This window comes from Oryctolagus cuniculus, chromosome 14 (assembly GCF_964237555.1).
Source record: "Oryctolagus cuniculus chromosome 14, mOryCun1.1, whole genome shotgun sequence".
NCBI lineage: Eukaryota > Metazoa > Chordata > Mammalia > Lagomorpha > Leporidae > Oryctolagus > Oryctolagus cuniculus.
In genome coordinates, this window is record NC_091445.1 from 37,508,227 (window position 1) to 37,524,426 (window position 16,200).

Here is a 16,200-nt window from a genome sequence, read left to right on the forward strand (position 1 = left end):
GGAAGATTCTCTCTCTCTCTCTAACATTTTTTTAAAAATATTTTAAAATACGGGGCCAGCGCAGTGGCATAGTAGGCTAAGTCTCTGCCTGCGGTGCCAGCGTCCCGTATGGGTGCTGGTTCATATCCCAGCTGTTCCTCTTCTGATCCAGCTCTCTGCTGTGGCCTGGGAAAGCAGTAGAAGATGGCCCAAGTCCTTGGGTTCCTGCACTCACATGGGAGACTCAGAAGAAGCTCCTGCCTCCTGGCCTCGGATCCGCTCAGCTCTGGCCATTGCAGCCATTTGGGGAGTGAAACAGCAGATGGAAGATGTTTCTTTCTATCTCTCCCTCTATCTGTAACTATCTCTCAAATAAATAAGTGAATCTTTTTAAAAAAATATTTTAGGCTGGCGCTGCAGCTCAATTGGCTAATCCTCCACCTGCTGTGCCGGCACACAGGGTTCTAGTCCCGGTTGGAGCATTGGATTCTGTCCTGGCTTCTCCTCTTCCAGGCCAGCTCTCTGCTGTGGCCCAGGAGTGCAGTGGAGGATGGCCCAAGTGCTTGGGGCCCTGCACCTGCATGGGAGACCAGCAGAAGCACCTGGCTCCTGCCATCGGATCATTGCAATGCGCCGGCCGCAGCGTGCCGGCCGCGGTGGCCATTGGAGGGTGAACCAACAGCAAAGGAAGACCTTTCTCTCTGTCTCTCTCTCTCTCACTGTCCACTCTGCCTGTCAAAAATAAAATAAAATAAAATAATACTTATCTATTTATTTAAAAGTCAAAGTTACAGAGAAGCAGAGGTGGGGGGTGGGGGAGGTCTTCCATCTGGTAGTTCAATCCCTAAATGGCTGAAACTGCCAGAGCGTAGCAGATCTGAAGCCAGGAACCTGAAGCTTCTTCCGGGTCTCCCACATGGGTGCAGGGGTCCAAGGACTTGGGCCATCTCCTACTGCTTTCCCAGGCACATTAGCAGGGAGCTGGATTGGAAGTGGAGCAGTTGGGACTTGAACCGGCATTGATATGGGATGCCAGCACTGCAGGTGGCAGTTTTACCTGCTATGCCACAGCGCCAGCCCCAGGGATAAGCTTTAAAAGCTGCTCATGTGACTATCTGGCAAGCAGGGCTGAGATTTCTGGTCTAGACCTCTGGCTCTCAGATTTCACTGCATTTTGGAAGCACTGCAGGAGCTGCCCTGGTCCTACCATCAGAGAATCCAAGTTAACTACGGGGAGGGAGCAGCCCGGGCATCAGGGTTTTTTAAGTCTTTCCCCAAGTGACTCTGATAGGTCTAATACACTCTCCTGGATTTAACAAGCCAGGTTCAAGTTCTGTAAACCCCACCCCACCCTCCCCTTGTGGTTTTCAAACTGTGGTCCCTGGACAAGCATCAGCATCATCTAGGGACTTTTCAGAGATGCGATTTGCAGGACACACCCCAGAATCATGCAGCCAGCAGTCTGGGGGCAGGCATGGCCATGTTGCAAGAAACCCTCTCAGTACCCAATGCCCCCCAAAGTTGAGAACCACAGCTGTGTCCTCATTGCTTGGTTGCTTGCATGTCCTGCTTACCATCCTCCCAGAGACCAGCTACAGCAAGAAGCAAGGACTTCAGGCTTCTGAACGCTGAGCGAAAACAAATCTCCAGTTTCCAGGTAAGCGATGCCAAAATTCTTGGGGTGATCAAGCTTTTAACAGACTCTGTGAAGCACTGAAAACCAATGGTATGAAGTTGGGAAAGCCTGTTATGGGTTGCGACACAATCTTGGTTCCAAGATTCCTTGGTTCCAAGGATGGAAGAGGCAGCAGGGGCAGGGAAGGTAGACAACATAAAGCCAATTGTGGTCCTCTGTGGTCTGGGATGTGACTTGAGAGCATGAAATATGGGAGCCAAGGGGAGGGAAGGCAATTGGCCACCCCAGGAGAGGCAGGGAGATGTGCTTGTTTTTTTTTTTTCTTTACATTAGTGCCTTTCTAGTTTGTTGCAAGTGCAGGCGAGACCCACATTCCTGTGGGACCTACTTTCTTTTTTTTTTTTTTAAGATATATTTTATTTATTTAAAAGATGGAGTTACAGAGAGAGAGGAGAGAGAGAGAGAGAGAGAGAGAGAGAGAGAGAGATATTTCCCATCTGTGAGTTCACTGTCCAAATGGCCAGGTCAAAGCCAACAGTCTAGAATTCCATCCATGGTCCCACATGGGTGGCAGGGGCTCAAGCACTTAGATCAGTCTCTGCTGTTTTCCCAAGTGCATTAGCAGAGAACTGGATTGGAAGTGGAGCCGCCTAGACATGAACTGGTGCCCATATGGGATGCTGTCTTCACAGGCAATGCTTTAACCTGCTGTGCCACAGCACCAGCCCCAAGACAGATTTTCTTTGCTGAATAGCCATTATTATACTGGTCCCAAGACTTCTAACATGATGATCCTAGTTCCTCATATGGCTACCTTCCCATTATTGCTCTGTTGTCCGCTATTTGCTATCTCCAAACACTCATCTATCCTGAGATTCATAAAGGGACCAAATCCCCACAAGATTTCCTGGACAAGTCTGCTATCATTGAATTTCAATGACAATTTCTTGTCCACAGATTTTTTTCAGCTTGGCAGGGTGAACCTTGCTAATGGTATCTGCTCTGTGGGCTTAGACGTTCCTTGAAGCAGCTCTACCCAACTTTAAAATGAAAGTTTAGGGTTTATAGAGGGCAAAAGCAGATCGAATTTGTGTCATATTTATCCAATGGTTGGCACTGCAGGACATTTGCTGATGGGCCATAGGGCAAAGAGTGTTACTCATGCCTCCCCGGATGTGGCAAGAGTCCCATCCATGTGTTCATTTTGCACTAAAAGATTCATCTCAAAGGATGGCAATAAATAAAGCATGATTGTGTTTATTGTTCTAGAAAGTACTTATTAGTATTTGTTTCTCCTAAAATTTGGTAATGATACAGGTTTACATTTTACCTTGTGTGTAAAAATAAAACCAACAGGCATGAATGCCTCTGAGTGAAGACAAGATTGGTCAAGGCTGAGCTACGGTCACTAATGTGAGTGTCTACTACAAATAAGCAAATCAGCAAAGGATCTTAAAGCAGAGCAAATCCTTATGCCAGGAATAATAATTTGCTGGAAATTCTGTTAAGAGGCACAGCCCTTCAATTGCCTTCGGGAAGAGTCAGCCATCAATTTTCCAAGTGGTTTTTTGGGGCCGTTGGTATTTGGGCTCTTAGCCCACTACAAAAATATAAGACATAGAAAAGTAGTTTTCGCCAAAAATTCTGTGTTTTATTATGCTGGGAGCTGATTTACGTGAAATGTGTAATATAAGCTGTCACAGAGCCTTGTCACTCAGCTTTTATAGCGCAAGGGCGGCGGGAGCACTCTCTCCAGTGCTTCAGCGCTCCTGGTGATGACTTGGTCTGTGCTCCTCTTGTGGGTGAAATCGTGTTTTCCTAAAATTCGTATGTTAAAGCTCTCACTCCCCCAAATATCTCAGAATGGGGATTTGGAGATAGGGTCTTTTTGGAGGTGATCAAGTTGTAATGAAGTCATTAGGGCAGGTCCCCATGCAACAGGACTGATGTCATAATATTTGGACACACACAGAGGGAAGATCATGGAGGAGATGCAGGGAGAAAACAGCCAATGCCAGCCAAGGAAAGGGGCCTGGCATGGATCCTCCCTTCCCTGCCTCAGAAGGAACCACCCGGCAGAACCTTGACTTTGGACTTCAGCTCTAGAATGGTGAGGCAGGGTTCCTGTCCGAGCCTCCCCCCCCCCCCGCCCCCGACTCTGCTGCTTTGTCATGAAAGCCTTAGAAAACCCACTTGGTTCCCTCCTCTGAAGCAGGATGGCTGTGACTACTGTAGAAGTGACATGATGTGACTTCCTAGGTGAGCTCACAAGAGACAAGCCACAGTCCACTGATTTGTTTGTAGGCAGCCCAGGCACACACTGGTGCTATAGCCGGCAATCCTGCTGACAGCTAACATCAACTGATAGGGACAGAAGTTCAGACACCTGCCAGTGATTTCTGCTCCAGCGCTGGCTCACCACCCCAGCCTGCCAACCCTCCCTGGGGACCAGCACTGTGTTGTAGGGGGTTAAGCCACTGCGTGTGACTGTGGAATCCCATATCAGAGAATCAGTTCCAGTCCACTTGCTCCACTTTCAACCCAGTTCCCTGCTAATGTGCCTAGGATGGTTTTGGAGTTCATGGTCCAAGATCAGGTGGCCCCATCACTCTGACATCTGATGAGGGTGAGGGCGCTGCATGGTGATCACGGGGAGAGGGCCACATGGTGAGCCACAGGGATGTGCTTGCCATCTACCCTCCAGGTGGTCCTTATAAAGTAACCAGCGGTCATCGCTGAGTTCCACCCCGGCAACCTAATCCAGTGCAATCACTCCCAAAGCCCCAACTCCAGACACCGTCACTGGACTAAGTTCCATCCTTAATCCATTAGCAGAAGACACTGGGGACCACATGGGCGGCAAGAGCTCAAGCACTCAGGCCATCTTCTGCTGCCACCCACATGGAAGCCCAGGATGGAGCTGGCCTGAGGAAATTTGGGGAGTGAACAGAAGATGGAAGATTCTCTCTCTCTCTCTCTCTCTCTCTCTCTCTCTCTCTCTCTCTCACAAACATATATATGTTTCAAATAAACATATATGTTTCAAATAAACACATGTTTAAAAAACCCACTATGTTGATTTCATGTGTCAGAATATGATCCTTTCTTGTTGCTTTTGCGAGAGTTCCCTGAACCGAGCTTCAAGCTGCTTCTTTCCCTCCTGGGTTTGTCTTGTCTTTACCTCACCCATGGGTTCTTCATTTCTTCTACTGCTTTCTCAGTGCATAATGCTTTGCCAGCTTTTAGGAACTGCTTCTTTTTCTTGCTTGGTGTTACTGTTAGGTCTCTTCCCTCCTTTATATGTCTGCCATACTCACTTTAAACCCTTGATGTCTGTTCCCCTCATTATGCCTCAGGTCACATACACTGTTCCATTGCAGTCTTACTCTCATTGTGTTCCCCAGGTGTCTCAACTCAGCAATTTGGAAATTATTCAGCGAGAAATCTGGGAAACACAGAAAAGTACAATAAACAACAAAATAAACTCCTCTCATAATTTCAGGCCCCAGTGATAACCACTGACCCTTTTAGTCTATTTCCTCTAGTCATTATAATTACATGTATAACCCTTAAATAATTGAGAAAGTACTGTGTATAATTTTCTATCTTGACTTTTCACTTAATAATAATCTTCAGATTTTAAAGTTATAGAAATTTCTCATAGACCTAATTTTTAAGGTTTGCAAGATATCCCACTAGAAGGATATACAGGAATACATTCAAATCTTGAGCATTTAGATTGTTTCCCATTTTTACCCCTTAAAAAAGTCACTGTATGGGCCGATGTGGCTTAGTGGGTTAAGCTGCCACCTTCGATGGGGGCATCCCATATGAATGCCAGTTCATGTTCTGGCTGCTCAGCTTCTGATCCAGCTCCCTGCTAATGTGCTTGGGAAAGCAATGGAAGATGGCCCAAGTTCCTGAGACCCTGCCACCCATGTGGGAGACCCAAATGGAGACCAGCCTCCTGGCTTCAGCCTGGCCCAGTCCTGGCCATATGGCCATTTGGAGAGTGAACCAGCAGATAGAAGATTTCTCACTCTGTCTCTCCCTCTCTCTGTCACTCTGTCTTTCAAATAAATAAAATTGATCTTTAGTTTTAAAAAGCCATTGCAACAAACATCATAGTGAACTACAAATGTAAGATGAATAAATGTGCCTTATACATATGGCTTCATTATTTTTCAATTTTTCTTATATGAGAAACAAAAATACTAAGTGTATTTCCAGAGAATGAACTTATTAACTAATTTTTGCATCTAAACTTGGATGTGTGTCCACATTTCTGGTTATTTCATTAGCACAGGGTCCCGAATGAATGGATTAAAGGGAGGGGGCCCCAAGATCCAAGCTCTGAATCCTCAGATTGTTTGCTAAAAACATTGTAGCACTTTACCTTCGGCAGAACAACACATCCCTCATCCGGGTGGAATTTGCTACAGTTCCCTCTTTCTTCTGTTGCCTGTCTGATTACTAGTGGGATCCTTGCAGTTACTCTTCTGTACATTGTGGGACATTGTGGGCTCAAGCCCTTTCCCATTTTTATATTTATTTATTTATTTATTTATTTATTTATTTATTTATTTATTTTTCTGCTCTGGAAGACTCCTCAAAAGTTTCCCAGCCAAGCGCTCCCACATGCCTCTAGAGGACGGTAGCGAGAGCGCCTGGGGCACAGGGGTCTGAGCTTGGACTTGACTGCAATGAACAGGTGTCAGGTGAAGTCCCTGAGGGTAGGCATGGGGCTTCACAGAGTGTGCATTTGTGTGGCAGAAATGTGACAACTCAGTCTCAGTTTAAGACAGGACGGGAGGGAGGTGAGAGAGAGAGAGAGAGAGAGAGAGAGAGATATGGTCACTCTACATGTTTTAAATCCACAGAAGATTACAGCTCTAACGAGGCTTTCTCATGGCCTCATAAGCACCCTTTTCATTCCAGAGCATCTTGCCAACAGCTGTACCCCTACAGTCAGTTTAGAGAGCCCCAGTCGCTCCCACGGTGAGATGTCTCTTCACAGAACCCTGCCCAGGGGAACTGAAAGGTACACATGAAAAATAAATAAAGGCACTGTCTTGATATCCTACTGTTACTTTTCCATTTTTTTTTACATGAGAAATAAACATAAGTCTACTCCCAGAAAACCAACTGGAAGTACAGTGTTGAATGCGTCTGTGTGAGTGGCTGCTGGGGAGCCTGTGTTCACGCTCTCTCACTGGCCCTCAAGCCAGGCTGAGGGTGGACAGCGCCTGGCCCCTGGAGCCCTGCTTGGAAGAGGCTGCTGCACTGGGCACACACAGGTGAGAGGTTCTGCTCTCCATCACTGCCTCTGGGAGAGCATGCACCTGATGTGGTCATTGCAACTGCCAAGTTGCTCAGTGGCACCTACTCACGGCACGGCAGGAAAAGGACAGCAAGGGAGTGCAGAGTGCAGAGAAACAGCCTGTGGTCATCTCGGGTGGAGACAGGGAAGAAGGCCATTCCAAGGGGTAACAGGCGTGATGCAGGGAGGGTCCCAGTTTTGTTTGGAAGGCACTCTGGAGGACTCTTAAGTGGCACATTTTCTTTTTTTTCCCTTTATTTAAATTTAGTAAATATAAATTTCCAAAGTACAGTTTATGGATTACATTGGCTTTCCTCCCCCATAATCTCCCTCCCACTTGCACCCCTCCCATCTCCCGCTCCCTCTCTCATTCCATTCACATCAAGATTCATTTTCAAGTATCTTTATATACAGAAGATCGATTCAGTATATATTAAGTAAAGATTTCATTAGTTTGCACCCACACAGAAACACAAAGTGTAAAATACTGTTTCAGTACTAGTTATAGCATTACTTCACATTGGACAACACATTAAGGACAGATCCCACATGAGAAGTAAGTACACAGTGACTCCTGTTGTTGACTTAACAATTTGACACTCTTGTTTATGGCGTCAGTAATCACCCTAGGCTCTAGTCATGAGTTGCCAAGGCTATGGAAGCCTTTTGGGTTCGCCGACTTTGATTTTATTCCGACAGGGTCATAGTCAAAGTGGAAGTTCTCTCCTCCCTTCAGAGAAAGGTACCTCCTTCTCTGATGGCCCTGTTCTTTAAGTGGCACATTTTCCCCCTCAGGATGCTGTGCCGTCTGCACCTGTAAGTCTCAAAGCTATGAACAAGCTCAGGTTTCGGATCCAGAAGGTTGAGGCTGACCAACTTGTGCTCCCTTGGAAACCACCCCTGTGACTTCACTGACACTTGTGCTTTGTTAAGAGAACGAGGTTCCTCTGAGAATTTCTGGGGTAAAGCGATGTAGGAAAATGACACCTGCTGTCTACTGTGAGAGGCGGTTGAAAAGATGAACAGAAAGAGAAGGAAACAGTCCAAAAGTCCCATCCACGGATGAATGGATAAACAAAATGTGGTATATCCATACAATGAAATAGTATTCAGCCCTAAAAAGGAAGCAGTTCTGATATATGTTAATACTTGAATGACCATGAACACAAGCTAAGTGAAATAACCTGGCCACCAAGGACACATATTGTATGATTCCACTTGTATAAGGTGCTGAACCTACACAATTCACAGAAGTAGAACGGTGTTTGCCAGGGTCTAGGGGATGGAGTGTGTGTGTGTGTTACTTTTTAATTCGTACATAATTTGGAATGGTGAAAAAGCTCTAGAAATGGGTAGTGGTAATGATTGTACAACAACGCAACTGTACTTACTACCTCTGAATGGCACACTTAACATGGTTACAGCGGTAACACACATATGTTACGTGTATTTTACTACTCCTCCCCCAAATCCCCCAAACAGAGCCCGGTTTCCAGCGCTTAGGGAACGGAGTAAGGACGCAGGCAGCCACAGGGAAGCGCAGTCCGCAGGCGCCCAGGCCAAGGGCTGCGGAGCTCAAAACGCTCCCGCGGAGCTACAGCAGTCCAGCAGTCTCCCTACCCGGACGCGTGACTTAGCGGTCAGGGACTGGCGCCTTCTCCCTGCGGCTCCGAGCGCCAGGCACACAGACGCCGAACGAGTGGCGGGCTCAGGGTCCGCCGAGTATGCAAACGCGTCCACGGGGAGCCCCTATCCCACGCCACTCGAGATGCGCACGGCACACTCGTCTCCTGTTCAGGGAGCTCCGCGCCCCCAAGGTGTCCACCAGACCTTGACCGCCCAAGGAGGCCCCTGAACCTGCGGCATTCTTGGTCGGGGGCCCAAGGACAAAGGCTGAAACTCGGCCGTCCTCGGAGCGGACGGCTCCCGACCACCCGCGGAAAAAGCCAACGCTCGCCCCGGACTGTCCAGGCTGCTGCAGGCGCAGGGGGAGGAACGTCGCGGAGCCGTCTGGCCACATGCGCCTCACGCCCGCACTTGGAGCGTTCCCACCCCGGGCCTAGCCCCAGCGCCGCGCGATGGCCACACAGCGCCGCGCCGCCACCAGGGGGCAGCGCTGCCCTGCGCGGGCCCCTTTCCGCGTCCACGCGAGCAGGGCGAGCAGGAGAGCGGTGGCCCTGGGGAAGGTGCCTGTGTCCTGGACACGCATGAGGCGCGCGGGGGGCTTTCAGGGGGCGCAGGCGGGATTTCCCTGCAGCCGCAGCCCAACACCGGGAGCGCGTTAGGCTCGGGAGCGAAAGGGGGCGCGCGGGACGTGACCCGCTGGGGTTTCCGCGCCTGGAGAACTGAGGGGCGCGGCGCTGCAGGGCGCGTGCAGACGTGCGGCTTCGCTAAGGCACGCAAAGCGCGCGGCGCTCCGGGATGCGGGGTTTCGGCAAAGCTCACCCGCGGCTCTCGTAACACTGGCCGGCCCTGCAGCGGCTCCTGCCGATTGATCTTCCGCTGCGACCTTCGGGAACTCCCCACACATTCCCCTGAGCGGCCCGAAGATAACTTGCCACGTTTTCCAAACGTTTCCAGGGAGGCGCCCTTTAGCCTTGTGGGAAGGGACCTGAGGACACTGCCACGGAGGGAACGCGCCGCCCGCCCCGCGCGCTCTTCCTGGACACGCAAGTTCAGGGCGCGGGACCCCTGGAACCAGGGAAGAGTTCTTCCTCGGTGCTTCGTCCTCACGCACTTCGCCACGCACCAACCCTCGGCGCTGCGGACACCGCGGTGTCTCTTTAGATATCGACCGAGTACTTTGACAACTTACACTTTCCGAGGGTAGGGACCCCTGGCTGCACCCACAGGGCGATGCGATGCCTGAGTCAAGCGCTGATTAACGCAGGCGCAGGTCGACGCAGAGCCCGCCGCAACAATTAAACGGTCCAGCCGTACATCAAACGACAGCCAGTGAAAAATGATTTATTTAGAACGTTGAGGGGTTCCCATAGATCTTTCCAAGATGTATGGTAGATTTTATGGGTCATTTGTAAGTGTTGCATGGCAGTAGCTGCCTTCTGCAACAAAAACTCGATTTTAAAAGGAGTGTTGGATGGAGGAACAGTTTGTTTTTAAGGCTCCGTGATTGATAACGGTAGAGAGCGGGCGTTTCAAGACGTGAAAAGTGCCTGGTGCACGAAATGATACCCACAGGGGCAGCTGAAGATGCTCCTAGAAAAAACCTTCGGCTTTCATTCTCGGTGCTTGTCAGCTGGGCATTTAAATCAGAAAGTTACCTTCTCAAGGCAAGGTCAGCACCTTGAAAGAAAAGCACCTTAAGAGATGCAAAGACCCAGAAGGTGTAGCAGTGTGAATTCGAATTCCACAAAGGACTAGGGTTTTCCAATAGCCAAAATAATCAAGGGCTGATGATAAAGCCAGGCATCCCTAAGACAGCAGTGTCTGTGGCTGGTTCCCCTGCCTTGCGACCTGAAAACGAAAACTGATGCGAATGGAACTGGATTCAGATATTTGACAAATTCGTTTATCTTTACTAGGAGTTACTGGAAATATTGAATGAATTTTCTAAAACCACGTTTTAAAAAGTTGCTCTTAAGTTCTTGTGTATCCTCGTAGCGTCTATTACTAAGCCTGCCTGCGTGGAACTATTATGTACATGTTTCAGTAATTTAGATATTTTGAGATTGCTACGAAACGCTGATCGGGATGGCATTGTTACGGACCGTCCAGTTCGAAGGAACTTGTTTGAGCCGTTACTAGGTGCGACTTGTCTGTGTGTCTTTGGGTTTCCACCAAAATATCCCATCACTTTTCCGCATTCAGTGATGGCTCTCTCCACCCCTAAGGACTCGTCAGGTCTTCTCGGCTGCTCGGACTCCGGAGCGTTCAAGCGCAGGAAGAGTGACCAAAACGCCGGCTTGTTGCGCTCTCATTAACAGACGGCGGAAAACAGACGTCTTTGGAGAAGAACCGAGGGGAACGGGTTGCAGGGTCAATACGCAATTATTGCCGTGCTTAGATGGGGGTTTTCCCCATCGGTTGGCTCGGGGAGTTGGGGGGACCGCTTGTTCCAACAGATCCCCGGGGCGCCCAACCAGGGACCACCTCAGGACGCGGCGGTTCTGCCCCTAGCCAGACGGCTGCGGGGGACCCTGGAGCTATCAGACCCTGTGGCGTTGGGGTGGAGGGCCGAGAAGGGGAGAAGCGGGCTGCGACCCCTGACAGACCACCACGTAATTCAGCCTCCACCGCTTGGGCAGGAATGGCGGGGGTCCTCCTTCCTCCCCGCCCTCGCGTGCGCTGCCCCCGCCTACGGGTGAACTTTCTCTCCCGAACACGGCTGATTTCCGAGCTCGCTCTCCCTTCCCTCGGCCGCGCTCTGACGTGCGCACCATGTGACAGGCCCCCTTCTGCTATAAGCCCGGGAAAGGTCCGCCCTCTCCTGGACTCAGCCCCGGCCTCGCCGCGCTCCGTGTCCGGGCTCTCACACGTCCCGCACCCTCCCGCGCGCCCGACAGCTTGGATTCGCCCACCCCTCCACGGAACCGACCGAAGCCGAGCCGCGGAAGAGAAGGTCAAGTCCTCTGCCCCGGCTGGTGCGCGCCGAACCCCGGAGCGCGGAAGGCGCGCGACGAGTGCGGCGGCGGCGCGAGAGTTCCAAAGTCGCCGCGCGAGGCCCCGCCGCGGCCCGCGAGGCCCCACGCACGCAGCCCCGGCCGCCGGCGCCGCCGCGCCCCCAGCGTGGCGCCCCCGGGCCGGGCCGGCAGCCCGGGACCCGGGCTGGGGCGCGCGCGGAGCCCGGACTCCGGCGCCCCTATGTGCCACCCCGCCGCGCCACAGCTATGACCCTGAGCACGGAGATGTCCGATGCCTGCGGCCTCGCCGAGGAGACAGATATCGACGTGGTGGGGGAGGGAGAGGACGACGACGACGAGGAAGAGGAGGACGACGACGAGGGCGGCGGCGGCGGGCCCCGGCTGGCCGTGCCCGCGCGGCGGCGGCGGCAGCTGCGGCGGCGGCGCTCGTACGCAGGCGAGGACGAGCTGGAGGACCTGGAGGACGACGACGACGACGACGACATCCTGCTGGCCCCGCGCGCGGAGGGCTCCCCGGCGCCCCCGGGCCCGGCCCCGGCGGCGGGGCCCGGGGCCGGAGGGGGCGGTGGCGGCGGTGGCGGCGGCGCGGGCGCGGGCCCGGGCGCTGGGGGAGGCGGCGGCGGTGGAGGCGGCGGCGTGGGCGCGGGGGGCGCGGGCGGCGGCGCCAAGAACCCGCTGGTGAAGCCGCCGTATTCGTACATCGCGCTCATCACCATGGCCATCCTGCAGAGCCCCAAGAAGCGGCTGACGCTGAGCGAGATCTGCGAGTTTATCAGCGGTCGCTTCCCCTACTACCGGGAGAAGTTTCCCGCCTGGCAGAACAGCATCCGCCACAACCTCTCGCTCAACGACTGCTTCGTCAAGATCCCCCGCGAGCCGGGCAACCCGGGCAAGGGCAACTACTGGACGCTCGACCCCGAGTCGGCCGACATGTTCGACAACGGCAGCTTCCTGCGCCGGAGGAAGCGCTTCAAGCGCCAGCCGCTGCTCGCGCCCAGCGCGGCCGCCGCCGCGGAGTCGCTGCTGCTGCGTGGCGCGGGGGCCGGGGGTGGCGCGGGCGACCCCACCGCCGCTGCTGCAGCCGCCGCCGCCGCCGCTGCCGCCGCCGCTGCGCTCTTCCCGCCCGCGCCGCCGCCGCCGCCGCACGCCTACGGCTACGGCCCCTATGGCTGCGGCTACGGCCTGCAGCTGCCGCCCTACGCGCCACCCTCGGCGATCTTCGCCGCCGCCGCCGCCGCCTTCCACCCGCACTCGCCCCCGCCGCCGCCGCCCCCGCCGCCGCCGCCGCCGCCGCCGCCGCCCCCGCCGCACGGCGCGGCCGCCGAACTGGCACGGACCGCCTTCGGCTACCGGCCGCACCCGCTCGGCGCCGCGCTGCCCGGCCCCCTGCAGGCCTCGGCGGCCAAGGCCGGCGGCCCGGGCGCCTCGGCTCTGGCGCGCTCGCCCTTCTCCATCGAGAGCATCATCGGGGGCAGCCTGGGCCCGGCCGCCGCCGCTGCCGCCGCCGCGGCCGCGGCCGCTGCCGCTCAGGCCTCGCCCTCGGCCTCGCCGGCCGCGCCGGCCGCGCCCGCACCCGCACCCGCACCCGCGCTCGTGTCCGGCTCCGGGTCCAGCGGCGGCGGCGGCGGCGGCTGCGCGACGCAGGCGGCTGCGGGCCCGGCCGCCGCGCTCACCCGCTCGCTCGTGGCGGCCGCCGCCGCCGCCGCCTCCTCCGTCTCCTCGTCGGCCGCGCTGGGGACTCTGCACCAAGGGACTGCCCTGTCCAGTGTGGAGAACTTTACTGCTAGGATTTCAAATTGTTAATAACGCTGTTAGCGCCCTGAGAACAGCAGGTAGGAACCCCGGCTCCTTTATTCGTCTGGGTGGTTTGGGGTTCGTTTTCGCTGTCTTGCAGTCTCGCACACAGACGGTGCGGGACTGACTCCGGGCGCGCCGCTCGGCTCCGCGGGTCCCTCTATTTATGCACGGGCGCCCCGCGCCGCAGCCCCCGCACGGGCCGGGCAGGAGCGGGGCGCTGACGGGGGCCGCCAGTCCAGGCACTGGGGCCTGCCTTGACCTTAAGCAGATTGAAGGAAAAAAAAAAAAAAAATCGAAGCCTTTTCAAGGTGTAGAGATTCTCAGGTCCAGGCGTTGAACAAAGTTCATACTGTTCAAAAGAAGAGTAATACACACGTAGTGAAAGGATTGAAAATGCCGGCGAAGCAATACTTTTTATTGGAGGACACTTGTCTGATGTACTTTCTCATGAAAAGGAAGCAATGATTAACATGTTTACACAAGCAAAAAAAAAGTCAAATTATCGTTTCTTATTTTAACCTGTGTTTTGTATCATAATGGACACGCGGAATTTTAATTTTGTACTTACTGCGTATTCTCTACAAGGGGTATTGTAAATTTTACGGCAATTATTATTGTACTATTCTAATGTAAGATTTTTACACTTTTTCAGAAATAAAATGCTTACTTTTTAAAGAAAACCCACTAAGATGAGTGGCTTTGGTCGTCCTCTTCTTAGATTATTTTCTTTTCTGTTAAGAAAAGTTTCTATGTGGGGTAAATAGGAACCTGCTATAGAGTAGCTCTAACTAGTATTTTCAAAGAGAAGTTAGCAGAAGCATCACGCCATGATTTTTCATTGTGACTTCCTAAGTCAAAACCATCACAGGAAATCAGAAATTATTTTTAAACGACTACAGATAAAAGTTACTGGGGTGTGCATCTCCAAGTCTGACTCTGTTCTCTTTTAGAGGGTGTTCAGACATTTTAGAGCAAAGCCAGTTACTGTAAGAGGAATTTTTATGTTTGAGTGTTCCACTTCATTTATTTTCTGCTCACTTTTCACAACAGTTGCACATATCTGAAAAATATCTACAACATACTATTATGTTGTAATAGAGGCAAAGAGGCAGTTTCTGGCTTAACATTTTTATTAGGAAAATTGAGAGGCCTATCAGTAAAGTGATGTGAGACAATATGTGCAAATATGAATAAATCGCATCTGATCACCCCAGTGTTTAAAGTGGAGTTCCAGTCGTTGGATACAGAGGATTTTTAAACTTGAAAAGCACACTTAATACTGAGATTCTTTTAAAGTGAATAATCCAGGGTATGGAAGAGGAATCTTTAATTTGAGGATAGCGCAAGTGTTCAGGAGTAGGAAGTGAAAATGGGTCAGGTCTTTACTGAATGAATTCTATTTAGAATGAAAGTGATGTAGTATACTGCATTCCCACTTAAGGCTTTTCATTGACTACTTGTTGGGTGGAATTCCTACTTTGGGGGAAAAACGTGGCACCAGTTTTGATGACTAGATGTTATTGTGGCCTGGAGCAGTGAGGCGTATGGGATACCTAATTTAAATGCTTAGCATCAGTGTCTTGCAAGTGGAGATTAAATCTGGACTGGAGAGCTACAGGTTTAACTTACAGGTTGGTGAAGTGTGCGTTGTAGGCCAGTATTTTCCGGCGATACTCAGTCCTGACATCCTGCCCTCTCCTCCCTTCAGCAAGGGCAGAACTGACTCAGCCGCAGGAGGAGGGGCTTGCTTTTTTGTTTTCTTCCTATGAAATGTTTGAAAGAGGTTAAATAAGAGGTTAGTGTAAACACACTCACCCTCAAACTTACCACTAAATATAGAGATACAAGTTGAAATGCTGGTAGATCAAAATCCTATATGCAATAAAGTTACCTTTGCCCGAGCCCGCCGGCCGAGAGAGGAGATACCCCGGCCCCGAGAACCCCCGCGCGCCGCCGGGGTGGGGGTGCAGAGGCGCGGGCAGGCGGCACCGCCTTCTGCAAGGCTCAGGGCTGGGACCCAGATGAGAACGCAGTTGCGGAGAGAGGGCCGAGGACAAAGCCGCGAGTGTTTTTTAATGTTTGCATGCTGCATAGATGCCCTGAGAGCTGGCGGTCCGAGCTAAGTCCTCTCCGGTTCAGATTCCCGCGTCTTTTAAAAAAAAAAAAAAAAAAAACCGCGGGGACTAGTTGCACCCCGCAGGGTGTCGGTGCGTTTCAGAGAAGGGCGAGGAGGCCCTGGACGATCCAGCGCTCCTGGGCTCCCGCTGCCACCGCGCGCGAGCGCGCGCGCTGGAGCCCGCACGCTGCAAAGGCAGCGCGCGCCTCGATGTCCCGTGCTGCGTCCTGCCCCTTCAGCGCCCCCACCCTCGGGGTCTGGGATCCCTCCCCGACTCTGCTGACCCTCGGGCCTGCTCGGTGGGGCGGACGACCCTGGGGGAGCGAGAGCCGGCAGACGGGTATGGGCTGGAAAGGTGCTGGCCGCTGGCCGCTAGGCCAGGGCCGAGGGGTAGGAGGGGAGCGAGGCGCTGGCCGGGGGTGCGGGGCGCGCCCCGTCAGGCCGCGCGGGCGAGCAGGTGCTGGAACAAAGGCCGCCGGGCTCCCGCAGCCCTTGCCGGGAGAGGACGGCTCCTCCCGGGGCTCCTCATTCGCATGCAAATCCCGCGCCGGTCCCCTGTTCTTTGAAGGCAAACAGAAGGATGTTTGTGTGTTTGTAGGGGCGAAGCCTGCTTGAACAAGCCTTCCTCAATAGGCTGGGTCTCGAAAAATAAACCAGTTGGACAAACATTGGCCACCAGCGCTCCTCCTCCCAACTACAAAGTGTGGATTTGCTACAACTCATTAACCCGAAGCTTTTCTTCCCTTCTCCT

At 53.0% G+C, this 16,200-nt stretch overlaps 1 protein-coding gene across 1 annotated transcript; it reads left to right on the top strand.

Moving 5' to 3' along the window:
- The first annotated feature begins 11,641 nt into the window (after positions 1 to 11,641).
- On the top strand, positions 11,642 to 14,013 carry FOXD1 (forkhead box D1). Its single transcript, XM_070056891.1, has one exon. It carries the CDS (start codon positions 11,783 to 11,785, stop codon positions 13,337 to 13,339), a length of 1,557 nt encoding a protein of 518 aa, XP_069912992.1. The 5' UTR covers positions 11,642 to 11,782; the 3' UTR covers positions 13,340 to 14,013.
- Positions 14,014 to 16,200: the final 2,187 nt, after the last annotated feature.

Excerpts from the sequence above, each read along its gene's own strand:
- FOXD1 (XM_070056891.1), top strand. The coding sequence starts at position 11,783 with ATGACCCTGAGCACGGAGATGTCCGATGCCTGCGGCCTCGCCGAGGAG.